Raw genomic sequence first — 27,894 nt, forward strand, 5'->3', positions numbered from 1 at the left:
TGTTAGATCATATAATCTACTTTTATTATACTTGTAATATTTTGTTGTTATTGGGACTGTCATAAAGGTGTTAATTAAATAAGAAGCTGCGTTCTTAATTATGATAATGGTGATTGTGTTACACTGGAATGCGTTAGCCTATACTCGGAGGTGTTTTTAATTTTCTGCCTCCTTCATGTGTGGGTCACATTTCTCAGTATAATGTAACGCAGTGCAACACCCCCTTTACCTATGCCATCAGCAATAAACGTATAATTAAATTTACATATTTCCAATTATGTCACAAAAGACAGGTGTTATGGAGAAATGTATTAGATTGCAATAAGTCAGTGCAGTTATCCATGATTTCAAGCCTAAAGCAAGCATTTCATGGAGAAATGCATGGAAAAAGTATCAAAAGCAAATATAGTCAGTATGCAGAAAAATGGAACAGAAAGCGAGAATTATAAATTAGAATTAATCCCTTGTCTTGTATATTGTTTTTTGTTTGTCTTTTTAATTTAAATCCGAGATGTAATTGATAACTACTGATTTTTCATAACTGTCTTGGAGTAAAAAGTGCAACATTTTCCTCTCAGATGTATGACATTTACATAGCAGAAGAAAATTTAAAATACTTCAGTACTTAAACTTAAGAGTATACAGTAATGTATAATTTTAATTTTTTTTTTAGCTTTAGCTAATTTATGTAGTTGTATCAAAGCATTGTCTTGTATTTACTCACTAATTTTCCCTTTTTCAGTTTAAAATGTAAGTGTAGAATGTAAAGGATAACAAATACTTCAAAAAGGAAAAAGCAATGACGAGTAAAACGTGCAACATTTTCCACTCAACTATATGAAGCAAATGTATAATTGTTTCACAGTAGGAGAACAATATAAATACTTAAGTAAAAAAAAACACAGCAAAAACACTTGATATAAAAGTGTACTTCATGACAATAATCAAGTAAATGTACTTAAGTATTGTCCACTACTGGCTATATTTGACAGGTCCCTGCTGAGTTGTTTGGATAAACATTTCTGTGTCTGTGTTGTAGACGATGATAGCGATTAAGAGTCTTTCAGTTTCTATTTATATTGATTATTAATTGCAAAAAAAAAAAAAACCTCTGCATAAATAAAGATAGCAAAGAGTGCATGAATCCTGCCACTCATTAAGTATTTCAGTCGATGGGTAATGGTAAACCCACATGTCCTGAGTGCGCTTGATATGTTGTACAGGTGCTCCCGAAAGTTTCTGGTACACTAGGGTGGGCGATTTAAAAACAGAGTCGTTAAAAAAAGACACGGATTATGACCATGTTTTATTGCACATCAAACAACTATACCTACAAAACGAGTTCACATTTTCATACGAAATTTTAAATTTTCGCTCATGTTTTTATTGAGGCCATTATTAATGTGAGACTCGGACGGGTCGGTTGGAACAACTAAACGAGCGCATCCCACATCACTGGAGTTCATCTTCCTGAATTGGCCAATTCGTCATCATTTACCCGCGTTTGTTGAACAGCCCACTTTGTTTGGCGGGATCTCCATCGACTCAGCGGTAATGTAACAACAATATTGTAATTTTAAATGTTGTTCAAGTAGCTCGTGTGTTAAAATACTAAGTTTGCTGTTGAGCTCGACCGCCTTTAACTTAGTTTCCACGGTTAGCTGCTGCATGCTAGCTAACGTCAACGTAGATGCTGCTAACATGATGCTGTTTGGGATTTGTATTGTAACTTGAGGATGCAGTATTTTTAACTTTAGCGAAACTGTCTCTCTGTAACGGGCTACACTGAAGTCTCCCTCAGTTTCAAACCTTGTTTTAGTTAGTTTCGTTCTATATCAGGGCTGCTGGACCCAGTATAACATAAGTCCTTCGCTAGCTTAGGTCAGTTCAGTTGTCTGTCTGCAGGGTAAGTTAAGGCAGTTGTCTAGGCAAGTTACAGCAGATGCAACACTATTTTGACGAGTGGAAATACTTTCAGCCAATGTATTTTTTTTCTTCCTCTTGCTTCTGTGTAAAATACCAGGGGGGGATATCTTGACTTGTGGTGTTATATTTGCTCCTCATGTCCCAAGTTAAGTTGTACAGGGTGCCAGTTTTGCTCAGTGTGAATGGTACAGATCTAGCAACAGAAGCTGGGCAGTAATTTAATATGGATTTTTTATTTATTTTTTTTTGTAAAGAGCCACAGCATCCTATGACTCGTCAGACCAAATAGAATGCATTTCTAATCGTTTTACAGGTGCTGATTCCATGAACATTTCATTTGGTCACATACGTCTTCTATTGTGTTTTATTTCCCAAATGCCAGTGCCTGGTAAAGCATGGTGCACTGGTGAAGAGTTGTGTATTGTGTTGAAGGTGTCACTGGTCTGTATCTCACCGTCTGTGCATTCTCAAAATGCTCGTTAATGTGAGCTATATGCAAGGTTGGGTGCCCCTCCCTCTCTGTAAGGCCAGACAGACAATGGGCTTTATTTTTTAAGGCCCATTACAGTTTTATTGCTCCTGTCTTTTAATGTGGGTCTGTACCATACACACTCAAATAATTGTATTACTTAGTATATGCTGACTGTTTTTACTGAGCTTCAGTTTAACTAACTGTTGTACTCCTGAAAACCCAGAATAAGATGCAGCACAGTCTAAACCTCGACTCAGTTTTATCTGTAGAACAATCCAGACTTTTATTTCCATTCCATTTTTCTTTCAGCTACTTTGGTTTTAGTCGATTCTTTCAGTTTTAAAACACAAATGCTCTAATGAATGTTTTTAGTGTTGTAGTAACTTTGCCTTGTGATATTCCATTTTGTTAATGTTATAAATAGTAAATATTAAATATGATAAAAAATATAAATATCTTGGATTTGTTTTTACCTTCAGGCACCATGCAGTTTATGAGCAGACAAAAGAAGCTTCTTCCTAACTCTCACACGGAGCTCTATGGCCAGTGTCTGCAGTTCTATGGGCAGCCACCTCTTGAAAACATTGCTCTCTCTGAATTTGAGACATTTGCTGTGGAAAGACTTAAATGTAAGACTGTGGTCTCAAGCCACTCATTATGAAACTTTCTATAAGCATTGTGTTCTCCTGTTGTTGTGAAATGCATTTTTAACATGTTGTGAAGGACGTGGTGTTTGTAAAGCTTTTCTTTTAATGCCCCTGCAGTGTTGAAGACCGTTGAGAATTTGGGAGTGAGCTATGTGAAACTGTCAGAGCAGTACACAAAGAAACTGGACCAAGAGTCTAAAAACCTGAACTTTCCTTACAGAGCGGATGCTGTGAGTATGCTCAGTATTACAAAAATGAAAACAATTTTAATACTTAGTAGTGCTCCATTGATTATATGCCACGAATGCAACTTTAAGCTTTATCACAAAATGATTTCTCCATAGCTATTTCCCAGAATGGGCATTTCACAGGTATTATGTGGGGTTTGGGAACAAGCCACTGTGTAACATGATGCTGCACTCCTCTGTGCTAGCAGTCACCTGAAAATGACTCAGCTATGTTTCACTAATAAACTAGAAACAGTTTGTCATTGGTGCTATGTACATAGCTTGGTCTGCACCATTGTTTTTTACGACTTTAAATGTGAGGCTGTAAAATTAAAAAAAGGTTTGTATGATATCATGACTGGAAGGTCAGAGACATTAATAGCACCAGGGATGCAGAGTAGGAGAAACCACGGTCTTCATTTTCTGTGTACAGTTCTCTTTTTTTAAATGGATGCTTTATAATCTTGTTAATATGGGTTAATAGCGAAGATAGCATTTATTAACATTAATTTGCAGGAGAAAAAAAGATTCTATTGGGCAATGATATTGCTGGATGTTATAAAACAAGTTTGTAGACTGATTTGTTAGTATTTTGAAACCCTCAAATCTTTTCAGAAACGTGCAGGTGACTCACAGCCAAAATAGAAATACATAAAAATGACAACACCTACTTTGTACTGTGTGAGAACAGTGGTATCAAAACACAAAAGAAGACATCACAGATACAGAATTAAAAATAAATGGCAAGAATCTAAATGAATGGGGAAATTACATATAGATATTATAACTATTGCTATAGTTAAAATAAACAGCAGGTGATACTATCTTCTTGTCAAATGTCGCCTTTAAAATCAGAAGATCTTCAGACAGTAAAACTATTTTGAACTTGACAACAAGAGTTACAGTCAAGAAATGAGTGATGGAAATGAATATGCTATTAACAATACTGCACAATCTTTAACCCATTAAGGACGACAGAAAATCTCAGAGTGGACCAAGTGAAATCGAGAAGCGAAGAAAGGACCACATCTCGCACTTCATTCTCAGACTCGCCTACTGTCAAACGTAAGTCTGCGGTTTTCATTTTAAAACACTGGTTAAATGTTATTAGTTGTCTCAGTGCAGCTGATAAATGTTTATTTCCATTCGTATCTTAAAGGGAAGATCTGAGGCGTTGGTTTATTCAACAAGAAGTTGATCTTTTCCGTTACCGCTTCAGTTACCTGTCTTCGAAACAGAAGCTTGAATTTCTTCACAAGAATAATCTGCAATATGACGCAGTAAGTTTTTGAAAGCATTTTTAAAGGCTTATAGACTAATTTATAGACATTTCATGCTCTGACTTCATTTTTTTATTGTATTGTATCTTTTATTTTTCTTTATTGTATTTGTATTTAGATGTGTCTTAATAATATTGTTTATGTCTAATGGGTTGTAATTTGACAGCACTTTGGTTTGACTCCTGTTGTTTTAAATGTACTTTAGAAGAACATTTACTAGACTGATGCGAACACTACCTTGTAGAACAATTCACAAATGTGTTTGATAGAGATGCTGATACAGAAACCCCCTGTGTGGGGATATAACACTGTTTATTACTGGATATTAGCAAAGACAAACCTAAAAAAAAAAGGTGCAAGAAAGAAAAAAGTGACACTGACACCTTACCAACAGTTATTTTAGTGAATAATATTGTGCATTTCTTTCTCAGTTCAGAAACAGGGCATACATACTATCACCATTTTCACCAAAGTGGTGTTCAGTTGTATTTTCACTAGATGGAGCTGTTTGACCACTCGAATAGGACCCATGAATATTAAGGGTTCCCTTGAATACTAATTTTAAAGTTTTGTTAAAAATGCATTCGGTAGCACACAGTATTTCAGAGAGAATACCTAAAGATCTCCAGTAGGTTATCATAAAATCATTTTTCATGTATAGAAAAGAATCATGCATCAGAACATTTAAAAAGCTCATTATAGATTAATCAGCACATCATGTGTCAAGCCAGAACAAGGACAATGCTGTCATTTGATAAATGGTGTTTGGTTTTCTTGAGCACAGACCTTCACTTTATTATCATTGACACAATTCAGCTTTTGCAGCTCGTCACTGAAACTCATCAATAACTTTTCAGATTAGCGTCGAGGAGAAGAAGGCTCTGCAGGATAAACTTGTCAACTCCAGTTATGCCGTCAGTGGAATCACTGTGGAGGATCAGGACTTCTACAAAGTGAGTTCCATCAATGAGACTGATCAGAATGTTAAGTTGTTTTGCTTCCACAGCACGTGTTTTTCTTGTACAATATTGGTTTACAGTTTACATTCCTGTAGTTCCCAGTGAATATAAGTTACACAGGCAAGACATCGAAACAAGATGCTATTGTTTTTACATTTTGAAAGAGCAATCCTAAATTTATAGACTCCACCTTTAAGGTCATTATAGATTAATATAAAATAAGTATGAGGATTGCTTGAGCCCTTTGAACTGCCAGTGCATCCAACAATCTCATGCTCAAAGCATCCACAATAACTTATAGTGTAAAATAGGTTGTTACATGCTTTTACAAGAAAAGGAGTGTTGCAAATCCATAAAATTGCATTTGAATGCTAGGAGCTTCTGCCTTTTGTCCAGCGTTATCCTTGGACTAATTGCCACTCGAGCTTTCTCATTAGTGTCACCCATGTTGTGCAATCTTAACCTGCCCAAGAGTACCAGCCAAGCAGGCCAGCGAACTGTGAACTCGTTGTAAAAAATAGAACATTTATTACAATGAAGCAAAAACTCGGCTATGTCTGCTTAGTTCTCTTTTATTTCTTCAACTCCCATACCTTCAGGGCCAATATCTTGTCAGATAGAGACAGGCCATCTTATGATATCAAATAAATGAGCAGATATTCCTCCCTGAGGCAGTTTAAGTCAACTTATTGGAGACTTCATATTCTTCCAAATGTAGAATTACTGCTTTGCATCTGTGTGTCTTGCCTTACTACTAGGAAAATACACTGCCATCCTATATCACTGTCACAACCTGCTTCTGTAATTGTAATGTACATTTTAGGCTTGCTGCTGCATTGGGACGATGTGAATCTTCACATTTGCTTTACTGAACATCCCTAAAATATGTGTAAATCTTGCATCACATTTTAAGCAGCCAGTTACAAAGGGCACAAGGTTGGCCTTTGTATCCACACACTCAACTTGCATGAATGTCTTTTGAATGCACTTATTTGATTTTCCTCTCAAACTCTATTTTTTTCTATTTCAAAGGTTCCGTTTCAAGATGCCTTGGATCTAGTGAGGACAAGGAAAGTGTACCTCAAAGCAGGCTACGTGTACATCCCTCACCAGGACATTGTCACCATCATTCTCAATGATTTCCGCACAAGGCTATCTAAAGCTCTTGCGGTAAGTGTTTATAGTACATGCATTTACAGAAATGAAGTCAGTTATAGGGACATCCTAATGTATAATGCAATACAATACCAACAACTCTGACCTTTAAAAATAGCTTTCAATTAACACCCCTCTGACTGACCCCGGCACACCTTCACTTTATACTGCAGTGTCAAGGTGTGTCAGCTTTGCCCATTTCTTCCACATGTACTTTATTCACAGAAGTTTTGTGCAGACAGAAAAGCCTGGTTCCATAAGGCAAATTGTTAAATTGGTGCTGTTGCCTTCATGGCCCTGAGGGAAACTGTAGAAACACAGGGTTCAGATGAGGGGAATAAGTGTGCACACATGACATAAAATGTCTGGAGGGAAGATTGGAGACAACTAGTAGGAAAGTGCTTATTGTCCCTACAGGCATGATGTTTTTTTTAGGCCATCGCAGGGAGTTTGTGACGGAGCAGTATCACCATTCTTGTGTATTGCATTGAATGCCCTGAGGGATATGAAATGCAATGTTTTGGAACCCAGAGGCAGTCTGTATAATATATGTGAGGAGACAACCAAAGTTCAGTTCTATTGCAGTGAGGAGTCCAGACTGGGGAACAGGCACAAACAATCAACAACCAAAGGCAGTGGCACTGTATGATTTATAAAGAGACTTGATCTATTAATTAGTGGACTTACAAAGAGAGTAATATGCCAGTATAGAGACTTGCAAATCATCACACTTCTGATTGGAATTTTAACCTTTTTAATCTGGTTTTATGTAGATTGTATTTATCAGTGAGCATTGTGTGTGAATTGTGTACCTGAAGTAATTGTGTTTGTTGTTATTAGGATGATTTTGTGCCAGAGAGTGGCAGTAATAGACAAAACAAGAGTCTTTCTTTGGTCTGGAAAATTATTTAATGTTCAAAACAACCACAAAGTTCACAATTATAGAGGAGGCATCACCTACTGTTATTGTAACCTGATTCATCAGCACACTGGCCCAGGAAATTGAAAAGGTAAAAGGAAATTTAAAAAAAAAAAGTATCCATAGGTGTATAAAGTAAATTACACCATACTTTTATATTTGTGCAGCAGGGCGGAGTAAATATTGGATCAATACGAGGGGGTCATTGTATTCAGAATTGGGTCCACATTGAAAATCTTGCTGTTATGTCCACACAGAGTGACCAAGAATCAATTTATTCATCCATAAAAGTCCTGAAACTTCAGTGCTAATATCCTAATCAACCAGCACTGGGGCAGGAAAGTATAAGTCTGCATCATTAGACACAATGGTTCTTAGACATGCCTGCCATTGCTGATCTTCAGTTGGAGACAACTGAAAAACAGCGTTGGAGTTTATCAGAGGGCAACATTTTAAAAACCTGCTATTAAGAAGTTGTACCAAGTGACAGTAAGTTATGCACTGCTCATCCATGAGCTTAAATCAGAGCTTTTCACATGCAGTATGTTCCTGCTATGTTCCTATTGATTTTGTGTCAATGCGTGTAAAGCTATACATGAGTATTCCATATAGTGTTTTGCAATAGGCCTGGGCATATCAAGGGTCACTCTGTTTATGCAGTATTCTAGCATAGTATATACACTCAATTACAAAGCACTCAGTCTAAAGAGACAGCAGATACAGGTATTTGAGTCTGTCTTGGATCTGTTCGTTCATTGCTTTGTCCTTAGAAAATTCTTTAGCAGTTTAAACAAAGGTCACTTTTTGCTCAGTGGTAGTGTTTTGTTGTGTCTGCTGCTTGTATTTAACTGAGTTGTCACTTTCAATCAGTGTATTTTCGGGTAATGCTTGTGTTCATGACAAAGAGTAGACTCCACTTAGCCAGTGATCTGAAATGCTTATTGGCAATTTGAAGTACTCATCTAAATCTCACATCTGGCAAAGTGAATTGTGTGATTAACTGAATTATAGAATTGTGCTTTCTGAGAGTGGTTTTAGATGTAGCTTGCTAATCTCAGGTTGCATGCAGATTAACTGGGGTACAAAGCCTTCACCTGCTGTTTTGACTATGTGCTTTATATTTTTTAAAAAGAAGTTTATTGTGTGTTATTCAGCCAAAGAATCCCCAAATGACTTCACTTGGAAAACAACATCAGCTGCAGACTCCATTCTAGTGTCCAATCATGATTAGACAGTGTTGTGTGGTGGTGTTCATATAGAAAGTTAGTGCGTCTGTACCAATTGTGACATAGCGAGCAAGATGTACATGATTTGCCTTATTACAAACACATGTTCTCTGTCATAGAACAGCCGTGGCCACCCTTTCCAAATTAGAAAAGAAAAACCATAACACTAATAAAAACAACAACTTGGTCCGGTTGTGCAATTCTCCTATTTCCAGGTAATTATCCGGACCACTAACTGTTGGAATGAAAGAATTCTTCAAAGCTATTTTTCTTGTAACTGTGCCATTGTGTTGCTGTAATGGTTATTTCTTTTCACTGGGGACAGCAAGGGGTATCACAGAAAAGGTGTCATTAAAAAGGTATGAAATTGAAAGCTGCCTCTCCATGTGACTCCAGGTATTGCTCTGACATTCATTTTAAAAAGCCGTCTTCAATATCTCAAGATGTTTTAGGTATATATGTAAGGAAGACGTTGGTTCAGTTAAGACTGTCTCTAATTAGAGTTGTATTTTTAAAGCAATTAGGCTATATATAGCTTTTTTGCGAACAGACGCATGAAAATTTGGAAATGTCAGGAGTAGACGGGGGTTCACCTGTTTCATTAACTACAGATGTTTTAGGATGGTGACTTGACTGGTTTGCATGCAGATGCCTTACTGTTATTACTTTGAACACTCACACCAAGCTGACAGTCAGCTTTCTGGCATTGCTAGCATATGTTCTGTAACACGGGCCCCTTGTAATTCTTTTAGTTGTATTTAATGTTAAGAAATATCACAATTTTTGCATGATTTATCAGGTGGGCAAGTACTTATTTAGTTTTCACTTCAAAGAAAATCTGATACACTTGAGTCAACCTGCTTTAGTTAACTGTCATGCCGCGTATTTCAATTGTTTGGTGTAGTAATTCATCTTGCAGTGTTAGGCTGTTCTAATCCTTTGACCTAGACTATTTGCCATTAGTCATGTGATGCCCATCTCTTCTGCAGCTGACAGCCCGCTCGCTACCAGCAGTGCATTCTGATGAACGGCTCCAACCGCTCCTTAACCACCTCAGGTAAACAGCAGGATTGATAACTTTGCTGCCATTTTGTCAGTACTCTGTTGAAAAAGAGGTCTAACAGGATTGATCTTTGGCACCAGAGAACACTGGAGGCTTGTGGCTGATCTGAGTCAACCCACTTTGTCGCTGTAGACAAGTCCAGATGTTGTACAAACTTTTGTGTCTTGCTGCGTGTTCAGCATTATCAACTGCTGTTTTTATTGTTACTCTTTTGGGGGAAACAAAAAAAAAAGTAGCAGTACACAACAGGTGCATTGTTTCTTTTATATTTTTTAGACTATATTGGTGGATAGTTCTCTGATGGACAGTAGTTTTGAAGATGGATTACTAGGTGCAGTGATAATAAGCTACTAAATTACTACACATAAACAACATAATGGAATAAATAGTGCAGAGCTGCTGTCGTGACCTTGATTGATTAATTACTTCAGACAGTAAAACAATGTGAAACAATCTAAATTAATTGGTTAAGTCATTTTTTAAATGTTAAAATTACTTTGCTTCAGGCTTTGGTGGTATCCACCAACAAAAATGCACTTGAGACAGTTTTCCTAATCTCTATGACTGTGACAATAGATCGTATAAAAAGCTTTTCACACATTCACTCATGAAATAATTTTGATGTGAAATGGAAACAATAAATGGTTGCTTTAAAACTTTCTTTAATGGTAGCAGACTGCGTTGCGGCTTCAGTATCTGAGGAGAATAGCTCAAAACACAGTAAGGGTGTTTATTTAGCTGTAGACAAGAAAAACATGGATATAAAGATGGTAGAAGTGATGATACCTGATTGTTGTTGGAGATTAGCGGGCAGATTGTCAAGATTAGTGGGCAAGTCACTAACTGTGATGGTAGGGGGAGCAGATGTGGTGCAAAGCTCTCTCACTTTGGACTCCTTGGGCTTGCCAAAGTGAAAAACCTCATGATTGCAGCTTAGTAATATGAAGTTTGCGCAGCAGGAGATTGCACTTGTTTCACAATAAATGTACTTTTTTGTTATTACATTTAAGTAAAGTGTCTTCAATGTTGGGTCCCAATCAAACTTTTAGTTAAAACAAGATAAATTTTCGTGACAGCTTTTAAGATTGCTACAGAACAATAATCTCATTTATCACAGACCCTGATGTTTTTCCTAATTTTTCTTCTTTTAGCCATGCATATGTGGGACAGGATTACAGCATCCAGAAGAATGTTGGAAAAATCTCCTTGGAGCAAATTGACTCAGTGAGTTGCCTTGACCATGTATTCTGGAAACGTCAACTTCAAGTAGCTGTTTGCCTGGAAATTGGTGGTGTAAAAGGGGTAGAGTGAGATTTGTATAGAAATTCTGGTGGCCAAGAGGAATACATAGAAAATAAATTTAGTGCCACTGGATAATGGTAATGTTACATGATGCGTAGAATGTGGTCCATAAAATGAAAATAGTACATGCAGGCACAGATAAAGTATATTTTTCTGCACTTTATTCTTTCTTTATGTTGGTAATTAACATTTGACATCCTTCAGCTTTCAGGAAAGTCATTCCCACTGTGTATGAGACAGCTCCATCAGGCCCTCAGAGAGAACCACCATCTCCGCCATGGTGGTCGGATGCAGTACGGCCTCTTCCTCAAAGGTATCGGCCTTTCTTTGGAGCAGGCTCTGCAATTCTGGAGGTCCGAGTTCATAAGAGGCAAAGTGGATGCTGATAAGGTAATGCCGACAGTACCGAATCATTTTTATGCTCTTTTAGTTCGTTTAATACCAAGCAAGTATAAAACCAATGCAGTCAGTTTTGGCCAGTTTTCGGTTAAACGCTGATTTGATTTGCTGTGTTCACCCAAGCACAACTATAACTAGCAAGGGGATAGATTTGTGGGGTATATTGTTAGAATACCACAAAAACATTTTAAAAATACAACTCTTACATCATGCCATAACTCAGTTTAGACATAAATAGGATGTTTTTGACACTTAATTTCAGCCAACTTTGTTTTCAGAATATAATGGCCATATTCAAATACCAATAGTTTTGTTTATTTTCGACAACACCTTGGATTCTCCGGAGTGCTATCCAATCCTTAAATGGGTGACTGTTGAAGTGGCCCCTTCAAAGCTGTACTGATTGAAAGAAAGTTTACTCTTGTACTTGCGTACACGCAGTATTGTGATAAGGCTAATGACGACTTAAGTGGTTGTGAGTTCAGCTATTACATCTCTCAATAGGAGACAGAGACCCAGCAAAGACATTGAATTTGTTCTGCACGAAGAGAACCACTACTCCTTATGTGAATAAGAGACAGTAGTGACAGGAGACTCCACATGATGGAACACTTTAGATAGAACAAATAGAATTCCATGCTGTGCAATAAAGTAGAAATTAATCATGGTGTTTAAAGCTTGTTCTAGTGCTTTAAATATAAATTTATTAGAAACAACTCTGTACTTGCTTGTTAAAAAAATCCATTCTGACATGGTTGTGTTGTTTTTTACATCACCAGCTACAGCATTTAGGTTTTGTTTTCTCACTTCAGTCATTACATAGCTGCAGTAACAGTAAAAACTAAAAATTCACACATACACAAAGTGCTGAAGTTTGTAACTGTGGCTTTTGATTGTGGACATACTTTCCTCAGCCAAACCTTTCAGTGTCAGTGAGTCTTTTTTTCTCAATTATTTCCTTGATATTTACCCTAAAAACAGAAATGCATTGCAGTGTGAATGGCCAGTTGATACAATATTTAAAGTATTTGCTAGTTTATAGTCATAAAATCTTTTTTTTTTTAGAAGCAGCATCACTTGCTTGACATGATCACCACAGATCATTATATTGTTTGTTGCTCAGCCCCAGCTCTCAGTAATTGACAATATAGCTGCTAAGCCAGTTAGCTAACAATTGACAGAAAATAAATCAGTTACAATCATAATTGATTAATTGCTTGAGCCACTTTCCACGCCAAACTGACCAATATTTGCAGCTTTTAGGCTCTTAAAGTGAGAATTTGCTATCTCTCCTTGTCTTACACTACATTATAACAATCTTAATTTATATGAGGCTTGTATACTCAGCTGGACAAACAAATAACAGCACCCTGGGCTCTAGGTAATTGTGGTGGGCATTTTCCACAGTTCACTTGTGTTTTATAGGCCAAAAGAATAATCGACAAAATATTTACTTTTAAAAAAAATAATCAGTTGAAAATGTACTTACTAGTGAGCCTCTTTGACCTGTCTTCATATAATAGTTTAGATTTAAAACTCAAGAGATACAGAAATGCTGTGAATCTCATCTACAGTAATAAACATCCATGTGTACATGTCATTTGCATTTTTGAATGCTCATCAGTAGATACACTATTAATAGGGTATAGAGTGCCAAGAAATCATTGTGTTGAACTGAATAGACACATGAAGCAGCAGTCTAGCACAGCAATGCGTATGAATGGACCTTGATCAGAGAGCCCTGCTGTCTTTGAATAGTGATTTGTTACAGATCACACTGTTGGCATCCCTACCATTGTACTGCAGGTAGCCGGCACTCTTTCCAGTCTTGGTCATGTTTTGCATCAGCCAGACAAAGTGCTCAGGCATGTGGGAATATCTTGAGCCTCAGTCCCTCATGTTTGCTATATAAAAAATAGATATTTTGTCACTTGTACGGCTGCTTGCTTAGTGCAGAAGAGCAACTTTGTAAGAGTGGCAGGAGTAGTGCACTATTATGCAACTGGTAAAAGGCTGATGTGGCCTAAATTGAAGCAGTGCTAATGTGGGCAACACAAGCACAAAGACATGACCAAATTCTCAGGGGATGCAGTATGAATGAAAATGCATTCAGCAGATTAGTATTACCACTTTTCAATATTAAGGAAATGCCTCGGAAACATTTAATTTCATCAGATATAAGAAATGTTTTGTTTGTGCACTATATAATATTACGACTTTGTGATATTGGGGAAAAAAGATGGGCATTGCAATATGTAGCTTTTCTGCAGTATATATTGTGTTATGAAAAAATGCAGGAATTTTTACCATATGACTTGAAACACTATTTTGAGAAAAATGATCATCTCGAGTGGTTTTGTCAGGTAGTGTGTCAGCATAGAAAATTGAAATCATTTTTTAAAAGGTGACAAAAGGCCTTTTGGATCCTTTCTCATATGGTATCACATATTCAGAGGCATCCAAAAAATTTTTTTGCTTTGGGTGGCCTTCAGATCTGGCTGAACACTCATCATGCTGTTAGATGGTGCTGATTTAAACGGTCATGTTGCCTTTTGTAGTGGCGATGATTGCGACACACTGCTGGCAAAACACCTGTTTATGGTTAACATCACCCCTCCTGTAGCATATATATATGAAACACTGTGTATTAATATATCTTACTTCACTTCACACTTCCTGCAATGTGACTATCACATTGTAGATTTTGAAACAGCATATTGTGCTGCGCTATGTAACATATAAAACCAAATGATATTTTCTGTTTGGTCTCTTAAAAAAAAATATTGAACTGCTCTTTTAGTTATTAATTGCAATGATCACCTGTATCTAAAATGAGGTAAACCCTGGCCGGGGAAATAATACAGAGAAATGACAAGGTTTCATTAGTAATAGAAGATGATATAAACAAAAATATCACAAGTAATCTGTGTAGCTCTTTGAAATATTTTTGCATTGCAGCAGAATATGTTAGAAGCCACGGTGGTTATTTTCGAGTTTCTCTTCACTCCCTAAAGATTTAATTCAGTAAGAAGGTTTTTTGTACATATGCATTTTTAAAAAATATTTTCACTTGGCAATGCAAAGAAGGCCCATTATCTTCTGTGTTGCTACAAAAAGACAAAGAACAGTCACTGACACCTGTTAAAGCTTGTGTTTAGAGTAATACAGCAGTGTCCCTCTTTCCTGCTTTCACTCCCTCCGATCATAGCATCTGTTATTGGCCCTCAGTAAGAGCCTCGGGGCTCCCACAGTACATGGGAGTTCATGTTGCAGTTCTCTTTGGTGCCCCATTTCTGAGGTGGCTTGCTTCCCATGAACAAGCTCCCACAGAAAGTGTGATGGGCTCTGCACAAAGCCCAGCTCTTGTTCCACAGCAGAGGCAGCAGAATGGTGCTGACCAGATCGCAGCTCTCACTGTGATGTATGTGTTGTGTCAGAGACTGCACTTTGTGGCAGGCTGCACAAAGCTTGCTCATTAGTATGCGACAGGCACAGAGAAAAAGATGGGAGGCAGCGATGCCGAAAGGGAGGCCTGGAGGAAGAGGCAATGTAATATTAGACTAGAGGGAGAGAAAATTGATAAAATCAACTTGATCTATCCATTTTTCTTGCCATAGAAGTTAGCCTATTCATTTGGAGGTTGTCTATTTGTACCACATTTTAGTTGGTTGTAATGCCTCGGGGTAGAACTGCTTTTGAAGTACTTGTTTTAAAGATGTTAACTTCAGGTTAATAAATTTCTACTAACTGACAGTTTTTCACATTATAATTGGAACAGCAGAAGAGTCATTAGATGACGCTTTAACTGCTCTAAGAGATTAGATACAAATGTACTCTGCTATTTTTACTGCTGGTATTTTCGGAACATTTGAAAGGACTCATCAGATCCTTTGTTGCTATCCTGTATGGTGTTAGTTTATGTCTTTCATCCTATTGAGAGTCTGTAAAGTAAATGACAGCAATGTTACACTCTAAGGCCAGGATGTAGAAATTCATTAGGACTCCTACAACTATAAAATCAAAGTAAGGTTTTGCGTCTTTCATCTTCATAAGTTGCTTGCAGAATTGTGCTACTGGTGTTTTAATTTCATTTCAACATGCTGTATTGGTATTAACATCAGGCTAACAAAATTGTCAAAGGTGGTGTAAGTCCAATAAAAAAAACATGAGGTGAGCATCTTATGTGTGTGCTTGTGTATAATAGGCTATGTGAACCTGGTTCTCATATTCAGTGATGTTCATCACATATTGTGCTGTAAGGTCTGCTGCATGTCCCTCTCTGACCAGAATTTCATTGTCGTCCAGTTCTGTAAAGTTTGAGATGAAACATCAAACTTTTTAAAATATTCCTGTCTCATACATTTGGCTAGTTTCTCTGTCTCTACCTCAACTGTCGAGCAGTGACCATCAAACTCTGTTGGAAGCCACAACTTCTTCTGTCGGTCTTTCTCCGGTGATACACTGTGGTCACGGAGTCTGTATTTGATCAGGATCTGCTTTATATCTCTGACAGTAAAGAGATATTCTGCCAATTTTTTTCATAGTTAAAGGCCAGATTGCAGTGAAATGTGTGTTTGTTTGATTTGCCAGAGTCAGAATAGCCATGTCTTGTTAATCTAATAATTTATTTGTATTTTTTCTTAGGTTGATCAGTGTTGGGTTTTATCTGATCAGTAAGTCTCAGGACCAGCTGACAGAAAAGGCTTTAGTCTTTGTAGTGCCTGAAATGTCGGTGTGTCTTGGAGGCTCAGTTTCAGATGTGACCAAAACTTATGTGTTCATTTTTTAATTTTGATAATCAGTGGTCAACAGTATCATGCTGCCCTGCAGGCATTGGTTGATGTTTTTCTTTGGATGTTTTCTATGGACCTGCAGGATCTCTATGGGATGTCCCATCTAGTACAGACCAGACTTAGAAACTACATTACCATGCTATAGGGCAATTGGTCGGGGTTCCACTGCAAAATATTTTAGTCTAAATTAATCTAACTGGTATGTCTAATTTAGAAAATTTTCTTCTAATTAAAGAAGTGCTCTCCACGTTGTTACGTGACACACTGATTTTTAGCCCTAGATAATCATAATATAAGGTGCAGTGTAGATGGTTGTTTCCTAATTTGGGTTGATATTTGGTTTCCTGAGATCTGGGCTTCTTTAAGAGGGTTGTGGTTTTAGTTTTGTTAAAGTTGACTGTCAGAGTCCAGTTCTGACTGTTCAGGAGGTCCAGGTGCTGCTGTGATCCTTGTTGTGTGGGTGACACCAACAAGGACTTAACTGCCTCACTGTTAAGGGTTAAACCTGGGTTTCAGGTTGTTGTAACATCACTGCCAAGTCATTAATGAGATGTAGATGATAAGCTGTTGCCCTGGATGACGCTTCTCCCTCGGGTGAAGAGATCTGTGGTTTTCTGGCAGATTTGTGTGCCACAATTATTATGATGATACATGATGAATTTTATCCTCTTTACTGATTTAAAGAAATTTAAAATATAGTCTGGCTTGTCAAATTGAATAAAAAGCCTTTTTATAATCTATTAAACACGCAGAAAATGTACCCTTGTTTTTTTGTACATGTAATGATTGTAAACATGCTTAATACTACAGTGATTTGATGAAAAGCCAATTAGCCCTTTACTCGGGGCCTTGTGTTCCATAAGGAAGACCAGCATTCAGACATTGATAATTCTGCAGAATCCTTCCTCTGATTACTGCTCGCATAAATGTATCTATAGTTGTTTATCTCCATTCTTATATATTAGGGAATAAGCAACCCACCTGAGGAGCAAGGTTCAACAATGGAAGCATTGTTTGTTTCAGTTTAGGGCTGATGTATTGCTGTCAGGTGCAAATGCTTTGCCAGGATTTTCTGTTATTTTTGCTGTTTTCTAATTATTTCACTGTAATTAGGTAGTCACTGGGGTTCTAAGGAAATATTTCAACAATTTGCGTTCATGATTCCAGTCCTTAAAGGCGCAGACTATTGGCTAGTACATTGTGTTATCCGATACAAATGGTTGAAAACGAGGTCTGGATATTAGCATTCACCCAGTGGCTCATGCTTTGGCCAGAAACCAGCAACGTAGATTTAAAGTGACTATGGTAAGCATTTAAAAGAGGAAAAAAATACTGGCTCAAACATCTCTGTAGTGGTGTCCTCCATGCAAATTGAGTTGTGGTGGAGTACCTACAATAGGTCCTTATCACACTAGATGTTTTGACCTGCCATAGTAGTTACTAATAACATTAACAATGGCTCTGTTCTGTTGAAGCAGTCAGCTATGACATTGTGACAATGACTGGGTATTACCAAGAACACACAACAGACGCAGCTAAATCAATTTACCCGTTATAGATAAGATAAGATAAAGTTCTTTATTTCTCCCCACTCCAGGGGAAATTTACATTGTTACAGCAGCTTATGTAACAGTGGACGTAGTGATAAGAATAAAATAATAATAGAACAATAGTAATAATATTTACAGTATATACAAGGGTGAGAGATGAGGATAAAGTGGCTTAACAGAAAAAATAAAAATAAAAAATAAAAATAAAGTTTAAAAGTGCAAAGATGTGCAGTGCAATAATGTCAGTGCAAATTTTATGGTTTGGGGTGGTAATGATATAGTCCAGTTTATGTTAACATCAGCCAGTGATGCTGATGTTGTAAAGTCTTACAGCAGATGGGATGAAGGACCTGCGATAGCGCTCCTTCTTGCAGGGTGGATGTCTCAGTCTGCTGCTGAAGGAGCTGCTTAAAGACCCCACAGTGTCATGCAGTAGTTTAAAAAAAAAAAATCTAAACCTATGCTTATGACATGTCACACTGGATTTGATTAAAAAGGGACACTACATTACCTGAAATACTGAGTTACCTTTTTAATTTATGGTTTTTGTTTAACTAAAGTCAACTGATTGACTATAGTTATTGAAATCCCCCTGCTTCCTTTGATTTATGAAGCATGTGCTTGCTTGTTTTCTTGCCAGATGGCTTAACTACAGGAGTCAAGTACAGTTTTCTAAAGTTGGCTGCAAACAACTAAATCATTAGGATGTTAAAATATGTTTCTCTGATAAGCTGTTTTACTAGGATTGACAGTACAGCCTTTAGAGTTTGCAGCAGGCTTCACTAGTGTTATAGTGACTTTGCAGCTTTAATTTATTCTATTGCCTTTTTAGTTTAAACCCCACTTGTGTGTAAATGACCTTTTTAAGAAGCGATGTGTCTTCTCTCTACAACATCAAACTTCTTAACTTGTGTGCACTTATAGCATTTTATAGTTCCTCACCTTCTATTGTTCTTACAGTGTGAGAAGGCCTGTTGTGCAGATTAAAGCGGGAAGCACTTTAATGGTATTACACATAAGAGGGATTGGAGCTACAGGCACATCAGTCACTATGGACTGAGCCTAAGAAGCCATGCCAAGTTTGCACACACATGCACACACATACGTAATCCCTTTGATTGTGTCCTATTTCTCTGTCTCCATTGCCGCAGGTTTTTGTGAATGTGTCCTGGAGTGTGGGGGGATGTTACACTGTTGTAGCCCCATGAGCCAAGATGTGCACTAGCAGAGATGTGGCTCAGCTCCTTTAATGCATCTTCTGTGCATGTGTTTAGTCTCTCCACTGTGATTTTGTGAATTCGGGGTCAACTGTATTAGGGTATATCCCGGATATTGTGAAGTGTAGGAACACAGCTGGTGATGAGAAGAAACAGAGTAGATGTATTCTATTAGAGGAGGGTCATTTATGGGGCAAGTTAAGAACAAGCTGCACTGCACAACATCTGATTGTGATGGGGTCTGAATGTTGTCTTTAGAAAAAGTCAGAAAGGGTTTATTGTCATCTGTTAGACAATTTTAATTGTGACGCTTTAAAAATAAGACTGTCGATAATCCTACGATATAAGGGAAGGCTGTTTTGTAATCTACTTTAACCTCAGCTTTGCCTTCACCAATTGAAAATTTAATATATTATCTTGAAGTCTTTATATCACTTTTTAGACCACATAGGATCTTTTTTATTATCAAATTATTTCACATTATACATATTAAACACACTTTAGTGCCGGTGGAGTTCCACATTTTGTTTTTAATGGAATCTTAAATCAGGAAATGGCCTCTTGAATCCTTAGAAGCTCTACATAATTAATATTTGATTTATTGTGCTTAAAGAAGATTTTATGGGTTTCTAAATTGTCACTACAGCTTGTCACATTAGCAAGTTCAAAGGCTTTATTGCAGCATTAATGCGTTATGATGGGTGCAATCATGGTGATTGTGTTCTGCCACTGTCAGAGCTCTCTGTGTATTTTACTGTTTGGTTTTTAGAGGCAGGGTCACTGTAATGGATTTTAACAACCGCACAGAATTACTGTACAATAAAAAGGAATTTGCTGCGAAGACTCGGTAAAATGACCACCATCCAAAAATATGAAGCAGCTTTTGGTTTGAAACTGTAGAAAATGATGCAAAAGCTTGCAGAAGTCTGACACATGAAAGTTTAGTTACAGACAGTAGACTTGTGTCTTTGACTTTGATCTTTTGCTTTTTGGGAGGTTATAGATTTTCCCAGATATTTACTCTAGAACTTGTGAAGTTATATATATTTTAAGATTAAGTAAAATTTATGTTTGTTGAACTGTAAATGCAGTCTGATAATACATCCAATGGTTGCTAATACCCTGGAGTTGTACTGTCAATCAGAAACAGGACAGAAAAAGTAAATCCAAATCTATATGTGGATAATTAAAATGTATTTTCTCTTCAGCTCTAAATACTGTACATATTTTATACAAAATATGATTATGTTAACAGCCAATTATGCTGCTAGTCATTTTATATTTTATAATTTTATTCCATAAAATGGTATTATGGCCATCACATCCTCAAATGCATCAAACTGTTCAACATGCTCTAAATAATCAAAATAAATGTCTTCTGAGACAAAACAAAGAATCTAGCAGTCTGTATACTTATGTTTTTACCAGTACATAAGAAGTATACAGAGTTCTTACTGAAATTTAAAAAAAAAAAAGGCTAAGTCATCAGAGAAGTATAATGTGATTAGATGGAAAATGTCTGTTTGGTGGATCTGCTTGCATCTGAGATATGAGTTGCTTTGAACAAATATAGAAGTCCAGCATATGTAGGTAGTAATGCTATGAACATTGCAGTGAACACTCGTGCTTTGTGTTGGAATAATTCCTTGATTTAAAATATACTCTTCATATCTATACCAACACTCCTCAGGACAAGGGGCAGAAAACACTGAGAAAGATGACCACATTACAGTATCCGTAATTCAGCTATCTGGAGTGTAGCGAAACCTCTACAGCAGGTTCTCTCTAATTGCTCTATATTTCATTGAAGAAAACACCCTGTCAAAACTGACATGATGTATGACAATGTCTCTTTTCACCCCAACCTTGTCCCTCTTACACTGTCATCCTCACTAATGCCTTCTCTTCCTCTTTCACCCTCTACTCTCTAGTTTGACAAAGCATATGCCTACAGCATCCGCCACATGTTTGGCAAAGAAGGCAAGCGAACAGACTACACCCCCTACAGCTGCATGAAGGTGATTTTATCAAATCCACCCAGCCAAGGCGACCATCATGGTGAGTTGATGGCTGTTGGAAGAAGCTGTTACCCATTTGATAAGCCACTCAGCTGTCATTATCGGGCTTTTTAGTTAGATGCTTTGGCATGGAAATAGTGAAGCAATTTCCTGTGGACAGTGTCTACCCTAAAATATCTGCAGTTTTCACTTGTTGAATCTTTCTTTTTTTTCTCATCTGTATGCTATACACTGACTTAATTATTTACTTACACATGTAATTATTTTCTAATTAATTTTCATCTTTTGTTGGTAGGGTGCCCATTCCGTCACAGCGATCCAGAGCTGCTGAAGCAGAAGCTTCAGTTTTACAAGGTGTCTCCCAGTGGAATCAGTCAGGTGGGTGCCATCCTGTGCACTGTCGGTCTGTCAAATGGTTGAAGAGCCCTCTGGCCACCATTATCCGCTTCTGACTGGGGACATTTTGTATGCTACCTTTCGTCTTCTGTGTCATGAAACTTCATACTTTTTTATTCTTTTGGTATTGTTACCATTATTCCAACAGTGCAGTGTAGAGAAGCAGGAAATGTGGAGAAAGAGAGAATATTGGCATGCAGTAAAGTCCTGGACGGCTGGGATTTGAACCAGTGACTCACTGCTCATAGCATTTGCGCCCTAACCAAGGTGCTATCGAGTTACGCAGGAAACTTTTATTTTGGCAGTGGCTTTATAAAATCTGTCAAATAAAAAGAAAAAAATTCAAAAACTGGCAAATGAGGGTGCTCACTGTGTTGGCACTGACTGAGAATAGTTTGCCATTGATGTGGTCAAGCTGAGTCTGGATTTGTAGGAGATTTGTGGTGACATGGATGGAAGTATGGTATACCTAATATAGGTATACTAATAGTTTTTGAATGATAAAAAGGGTTTGGAAAATCTGGGTAGTCACTCTTTAAGCAGAATACGCAGAGGGACAATAGTTTTACCACATAGACTACAGCCTACAAGTCTAATAGTATGCTGCCATGCTAGAGGCTGTGTGAGACCTTACTTGAGCCCAGTGATGCTTTCAGCTTGATACTAACCAGAAACTCTATATAAATAATGGGCGTAACCACTATGGCATCACCCATTGATTTGTGGACTACCATTTTGAAGCCTTGGATTTGGAATTTGGCACCATGGTCTTTTGAAAATCAGAAGAATCAAGGGGTGGGTCTGACTGAGAATTCAATGACACGGTGCATGTTACTATGGAGGCTACTTGTCAATCACAATGTAGATTATCTACATTACTCTACATGGAAAGTCTTGAAGCTATCGACAGAGACAATATACTCTTTAGGAACAGTATTTACTAAGGTAACAAATCAAGTGAGAAGACAACCACAACCACACAAGCAGAAGTGTCACCCCGTACTGGTTTCAGTCTCCTCTTCACAGGCTTTGCTTTTTTAGACTCGGAGGCTACATTCATATTTACAGACTGTTTATAATGCTAATACAAACATGCTCACAGTGGCAGTACTATAGACTGTATATCCAGATGGATGATGCATCATCATTTCTTCCAGTTGCACCAAAGTAGAATTAAAATATAGCAGAAATGGGTGCTGCCATCTTTTGTGGCGATGTTATTTGCAACCAGAATCTCTGCAGTAGTGGTGGAGACATGGTATCAGCACATTGCGCCATTCACTACCGCACAGATATTTTGGCTTTACTTTTGAGGATCTTTTATGATGTCCATCTTGATATTCAGTCAATGGCCAATCCTAATAAACTGATGTTTCAGAGTTGTAATATTTACCATGCTCCTAATTTTAGTATGGAGTTGTAGCATGCTAGTATTTGTTAATTAGCATTAAACACAAAATCCTTTGGTCATGAAACATTTGAACAAAGTTAAAATAAAGTTTACTTGACAACAGCCTGAGCTAAAGCTTACGGTATCACTAAAGCTGCTTTTTTACAGTAATCCATGTCATAGTTTCAGATGTTACTCCTAAAGCTGCAAATGTCAACATCAAAGTGATGCTAGATGAAATGATACAGGATTACTAAGCTGATAAGAATTCATCCAGGGATGTCTCCACAATATTTCAGCGTAGATGCAGATGTCAAAATCATATTGATTTGCTACACAGTTATTTTCATGTGGTGACATACAAAACCTTTCTAGAAAAGACCTAAAGTTTAAAGATAGTTAAGGCTGAAACAAAATGATTAAATGCCTTGCAAATGTTTCACATCCTTCTCTCACCCCCTTGAAACCCTCAACAATAAACCTCACAAACAAGAAATTAAATCCTAATATTACATTCATGTGATATTTGCCCTTTGGCATGAGGGAAAACTGAAATAATACTGACAGCACACCTACTGTTTTCCTTTTATTGTCAGTCTTTTGTGTGCATTTTTGCAAATGCTCCCAATATTCCACTAAGCAAACAAAACCTGTAATAAAAACTGTAATATCTGGCTGAAACAGAGCATAGCTCATTACTGATCTAACAGCAGCCCCAGTGTTGAGCATGCTGCTGGCAGTATCACGCTGGAGGCAGCCTTCAGGAATATGAGGAATAATGAAGGAACTGAATGCAGACAGACTCCTCAAAAGAGTGTCTCTCTTACTGACTGCCGAAGACCTTGGATGTATTTTTCAGCAGGTCACTCACCTTGAGTATGCAGTCACACCACTGTTTGTTTTTTTTTTTTTTTTTAAGAATGCGAGAGCCCTTATGTGATCCAGCCAAAACTCGGGCTCCAGACTCTCTCCTCACACACTCCTTTTTCAACTTTACAGAGCTTCAATAAGTAAAAAATAGGAGATTCAAAAATTGAGATGTACCAAAAGACCTGAATGTGTAATTGTTGCCAGTGGCTATTCTACAGACTGTTGACTCAGGGCATGAATATTTAAATTAGCCCGAATAAGTGAACTGTTTTTATTACATTTGCAAAGATTTCCTGAAGGATGGATTCACTGCTGTCATTATGATTTATGAAGTATGTTTGTTATGAAGTAATTGACCAAAAGCCAATAAAAACAACATTTGAATACGGGGCTGCAACGGCGCAAATTGTTGACAGCATCTTCGGTAAAATGTACTGCGTCAGTATTTTAACTCAAAAGAGTTTAACTTTCTTTTTGTATATTCTGCCTTTTGTTGCAGATCCTGGAGCTGGTGAAAGGAATGCACTACCAGCTGGCATGCCAGAAATACTTTGAGCTGACACACAATGTAAGTGCAGATTTTGTTTGATGTGGGGAGTAACTGTGTCTACCTGTATCAGAGGCAGGGGTCTGGTCCTTACATCTCACACATGAAGGCTCAAGCGAGACCCAGAACTGTCATCACATCCATCATTAGCTGCCTGTCATAGCCACTTAATTTTTATAGGTTTGTTATGGCATTGTGAACTGTTTTTTTAACCCCTGTGGATACTTATTTAATTTAGTCTGTTTTACTTGGGATGCCTGACTTGTCATCCCTTTTAGTCAAAAAAAACAAAAAACAATGCCTAAAACTGATAACACTTCTTCATGTGACTGCATATGCAGGTCATTCAGCTGGGTTTGGCACACACTAATGCACACAAATGTTTGCCAGAGATGATCATTAGTGGAACACATGCTGATCTGTGAGTGGTTTCTTTCACTCTCCTTGAATGCGTTTACACAGTTTGATACACTGTGTCCTTGGTGGACTGATTGTTGTCAAAAATAAAGCATCAGTTGAATTAAGGGAGAAATCATTTTGCACATTTTACTTTTGATACTGTAGATTTATTGCAGGAGATTGAGATAATATCCTTCATTCATTTTAACCCTCTGAACCCCAAGCACTTTATCACATTTTTTACTCAATGTGGGCTCAATTTTCAATGCAGTATAAATTCCTGCACCTCTATAGAAACGACACAACTATGGCATGATGTAGAGAGAGATCAAAAATGCTGTATGTGCAGTAGGACAAAGTTAAAATGCCATAAATCATACAGAAAGAACAACGAAAGTTGACTATCTTTCATTATCCACTGTACAAAATGTTTTAAAAACCTGTAATCAACACGGACAACATTTTTCAAAGTGCCCACAAATAATGGCTCTCCATACAGTAGATATTTTACCACTTATACTTTTAATCTGTTTCCATACTTGTCTCCTATCTGCTCTGTGTAAATACAGCCCGTTATCCCTGAATTTTTTTTTTTCTGTGTTTTGCACTCTGGTTACTGCAACTGGTTTGAAATTTTTAAATGAGACATGTAGGTGTAATTGATTTTAATGAAAAACACCAATTTATATCTTAGATTTGGTTATTTTTCCCTTAAAAAATAACAATGAAAGATTGGTTCAAGGACCACTGGAAAGGTCTGACTATTGTGTGTGTTTTTGCACTTTTCTTGCTTTGGTAAATTATGTTTTTGTCTTTTCTTAAGAAAAAAAAATCAACACACTTTCCAAATCTGCAAGCAAAATTTGGGTTTCAGAGATTTAATACAATTTGCAGTGCCCCCCAAAAATCTTACAACATGAATATAGATTTTTTTTTTTTTTTTTTTTTTTTTTTTTGTAAAATGGGTTTACAAAACTCCCAAGTTTGGACATTGCCACAGCTGGTTACTTCATTCTACAAATAATAAACTAGTAGAACAAAACAGTCTGTTGTGGTCTAGTATGCTGTAGCAGCAAGACATCTGAGTGCATTGAATTGAGCAAGGGTGTGTTTTATTTGTAACAGAAAAAATGTGCTCTTTCGTCCATCAAAGGTGACATAGTCTTACTTAAAATCATCTAAAATGTAACGATAAAGCAAGCCCATATCCAGTCTATTTCATATATAATTAAGTTTTATTATAATCATGATTTGAATATGATTTTATTTGGTAGTTACACAGCTGCTCTAAATTTTTCTGTGGAGAACATACAGTTGTAACCCAGGGCTACTTGGGTTGCTGTTTGTTGTGTTTAATTAACAATGTGCGGGTCATTTGTTTGCTCCCAGTCATTCTGCATACATTCATCTATTTCATGCAAACAATTGATTAAAAACAAAGATGCTATGTTCTGCAGTCGTGTGTAAAATGAATTAATTTGCCTCACAGGACAATATGCACACATTGAATTCACATTTTTATGAATCTAGCAGCTGCTGAAAGCAATGATTTTACACAGTGTGCCCCATGCAAGAGTGTAGACTCACTTTGGGAAGCCAAACATCTCAGCAGCCGGAGGAGTAGTTGGAATTGATCATCAACCATTTCAGCCTTCCTGCAGATATATTACCGTTCTGTGCTTGGAAGCTGTAGAGTTCCTATATAAGTGCCCTTTAAGTGTTGTTAATGCTACATGTTTATTTTTTTCAAATAGTTTCCTTCACTCTTCAACAGGTAGAAATGATAAAGTGCCTCCTTGCAATCCTTAATTTGCTATATAGAAGGTGCTGATGCTGTTGTGCTCAAATGTGTCACCGTGATTTAAAAAAAAAAAAAAAAAAATTCTTCAGTGTGAAAGGTTTAGAAAACATCAATCACAACAAAATTGTTTAAAAAATCATGTAAAAGGTCACAGAGAGAGCATTTGAACTTCATCTGTTAATTATTTCATAGGATTTTTCTTACTATGAGGGATTTTGACATTTATTTCCCGACAGGGCATTTCATCTTTTCACTGTGCTCTGATGGAATAGTTAGCTGGTGACTTAGCTCGCTAATGTGGCTGTGAAAGCCTGCGGTCCTCAATAATGGTAATAAATTAGTAAATTGTTAGGAAATTACAAATTACTAAACCATTCCACAGAGTCCCCCAATGAAGGAGGTGGAAAATGATCACCTTCGAAAAGATATTACATCGAATCTGTCATTACGCTCCCAACCTGCCAGTTTGGTGAAAACTAAGACTGCTCTTATTTTCTCTTGACCTTCCTCTTCTGTGTTTTCTCATTTTTCGAGCAGATTGAGGACATCACTTTCTCGCTCAATCACCCCAACCAGTACTTTGTAGAGAGCCAGAAAGTTTTGGGCGGGGGCAAGGACATAAAGAGAGAGATGGACACTCCACAGAGGTCGCAAGAAAACTCGGGCAGAGGATCAGCTGCAGCTCGAGAGGCAGCAGCAGCAGCAAATGCCTCCCAGCATCTGGCTGAGATGACAGAAGAACTGGACTCTTTCTTTCAAGATGCATGATTTGCATTCATTTTAAACTACCCGTAGAAATAAGTGTTTGTATGATGGCTCGAATCTTCTGAAGTTACTCTATCTGTATTAAAGTTGTAAATCAAAAATCTCTCAATGATTTAAGTCCAACAACTTTGAGTTAACCTTTTCAAACCTCAAAATCAAAGCTGAGTTTTCTACTTTGTAACTTCTTCTGCATTTGCTACCGATTAACCGATGCGTTGAAAGTAGTGACTTGGTTTGTTGTCTGTCTTTGTTTTCACTGTGGTCTAAACTCAGATGGCTTATACCCAGTCACAGAGCACAGTGTTTTGGCAGAGACATGGTTTTCGGGGGTGATGACTAGAACATTCCCCAGCTGTCTCAGAAACAATGTCATTGTATTTGCTGGCAGCATTATGGATGAATGGTGGCAGAAGGATGGATGAAAATAAACAATTTTCACAGTTGTATTATGCTGCCTTGGAATATTGCCTCATGGTGCACGATGTAATTTTTTCAAAGCATACGTGGTCAAGAGATATTTCCCCTCTCTCTCTCTCGAACCGCTGCTCAATAATTTATGAAAAATGATGGCTG

The 27,894-nt window shown here is 37.3% G+C and overlaps 1 protein-coding gene across 1 annotated transcript; it reads left to right on the plus strand.

Moving 5' to 3' along the window:
* Nucleotides 1–1,393: 1,393 nt before the first annotated feature.
* On the plus strand, nucleotides 1,394–27,767 carry prim2 (DNA primase subunit 2). Its single transcript, XM_055018809.1, has 14 exons — nucleotides 1,394–1,551; nucleotides 2,878–3,027; nucleotides 3,163–3,275; nucleotides 4,243–4,337; nucleotides 4,432–4,552; nucleotides 5,410–5,505; nucleotides 6,544–6,681; nucleotides 9,801–9,868; nucleotides 11,026–11,098; nucleotides 11,381–11,566; nucleotides 21,067–21,193; nucleotides 21,449–21,531; nucleotides 24,309–24,377; nucleotides 27,094–27,767. The coding sequence occupies exons 2-14, from the start codon at nucleotides 2,883–2,885 to the stop codon at nucleotides 27,322–27,324; spliced, it is 1,545 nt and encodes a 514-aa protein (XP_054874784.1). The 5' UTR covers nucleotides 1,394–1,551; nucleotides 2,878–2,882; the 3' UTR covers nucleotides 27,325–27,767.
* The last annotated feature ends 127 nt before the right edge of the window (nucleotides 27,768–27,894 follow it).

Source organism: Amphiprion ocellaris, chromosome 16, assembly GCF_022539595.1.
Source record: "Amphiprion ocellaris isolate individual 3 ecotype Okinawa chromosome 16, ASM2253959v1, whole genome shotgun sequence".
NCBI lineage: Eukaryota > Metazoa > Chordata > Actinopteri > Pomacentridae > Amphiprion > Amphiprion ocellaris.

Excerpts from the sequence above, each read along its gene's own strand:
- prim2 (XM_055018809.1), top strand. The coding sequence starts at position 2,883 with ATGCAGTTTATGAGCAGACAAAAGAAGCTTCTTCCTAACTCTCACACG. Across the intron at positions 3,028-3,162 it reads TGCTGTGGAAAGACTTAAAT|TGTTGAAGACCGTTGAGAAT; the intron begins GTAAGACTGTGG and ends ATGCCCCTGCAG. Across the intron at positions 21,194-21,448 it reads CAGCCAAGGCGACCATCATG|GGTGCCCATTCCGTCACAGC; the intron begins GTGAGTTGATGG and ends TTTTGTTGGTAG.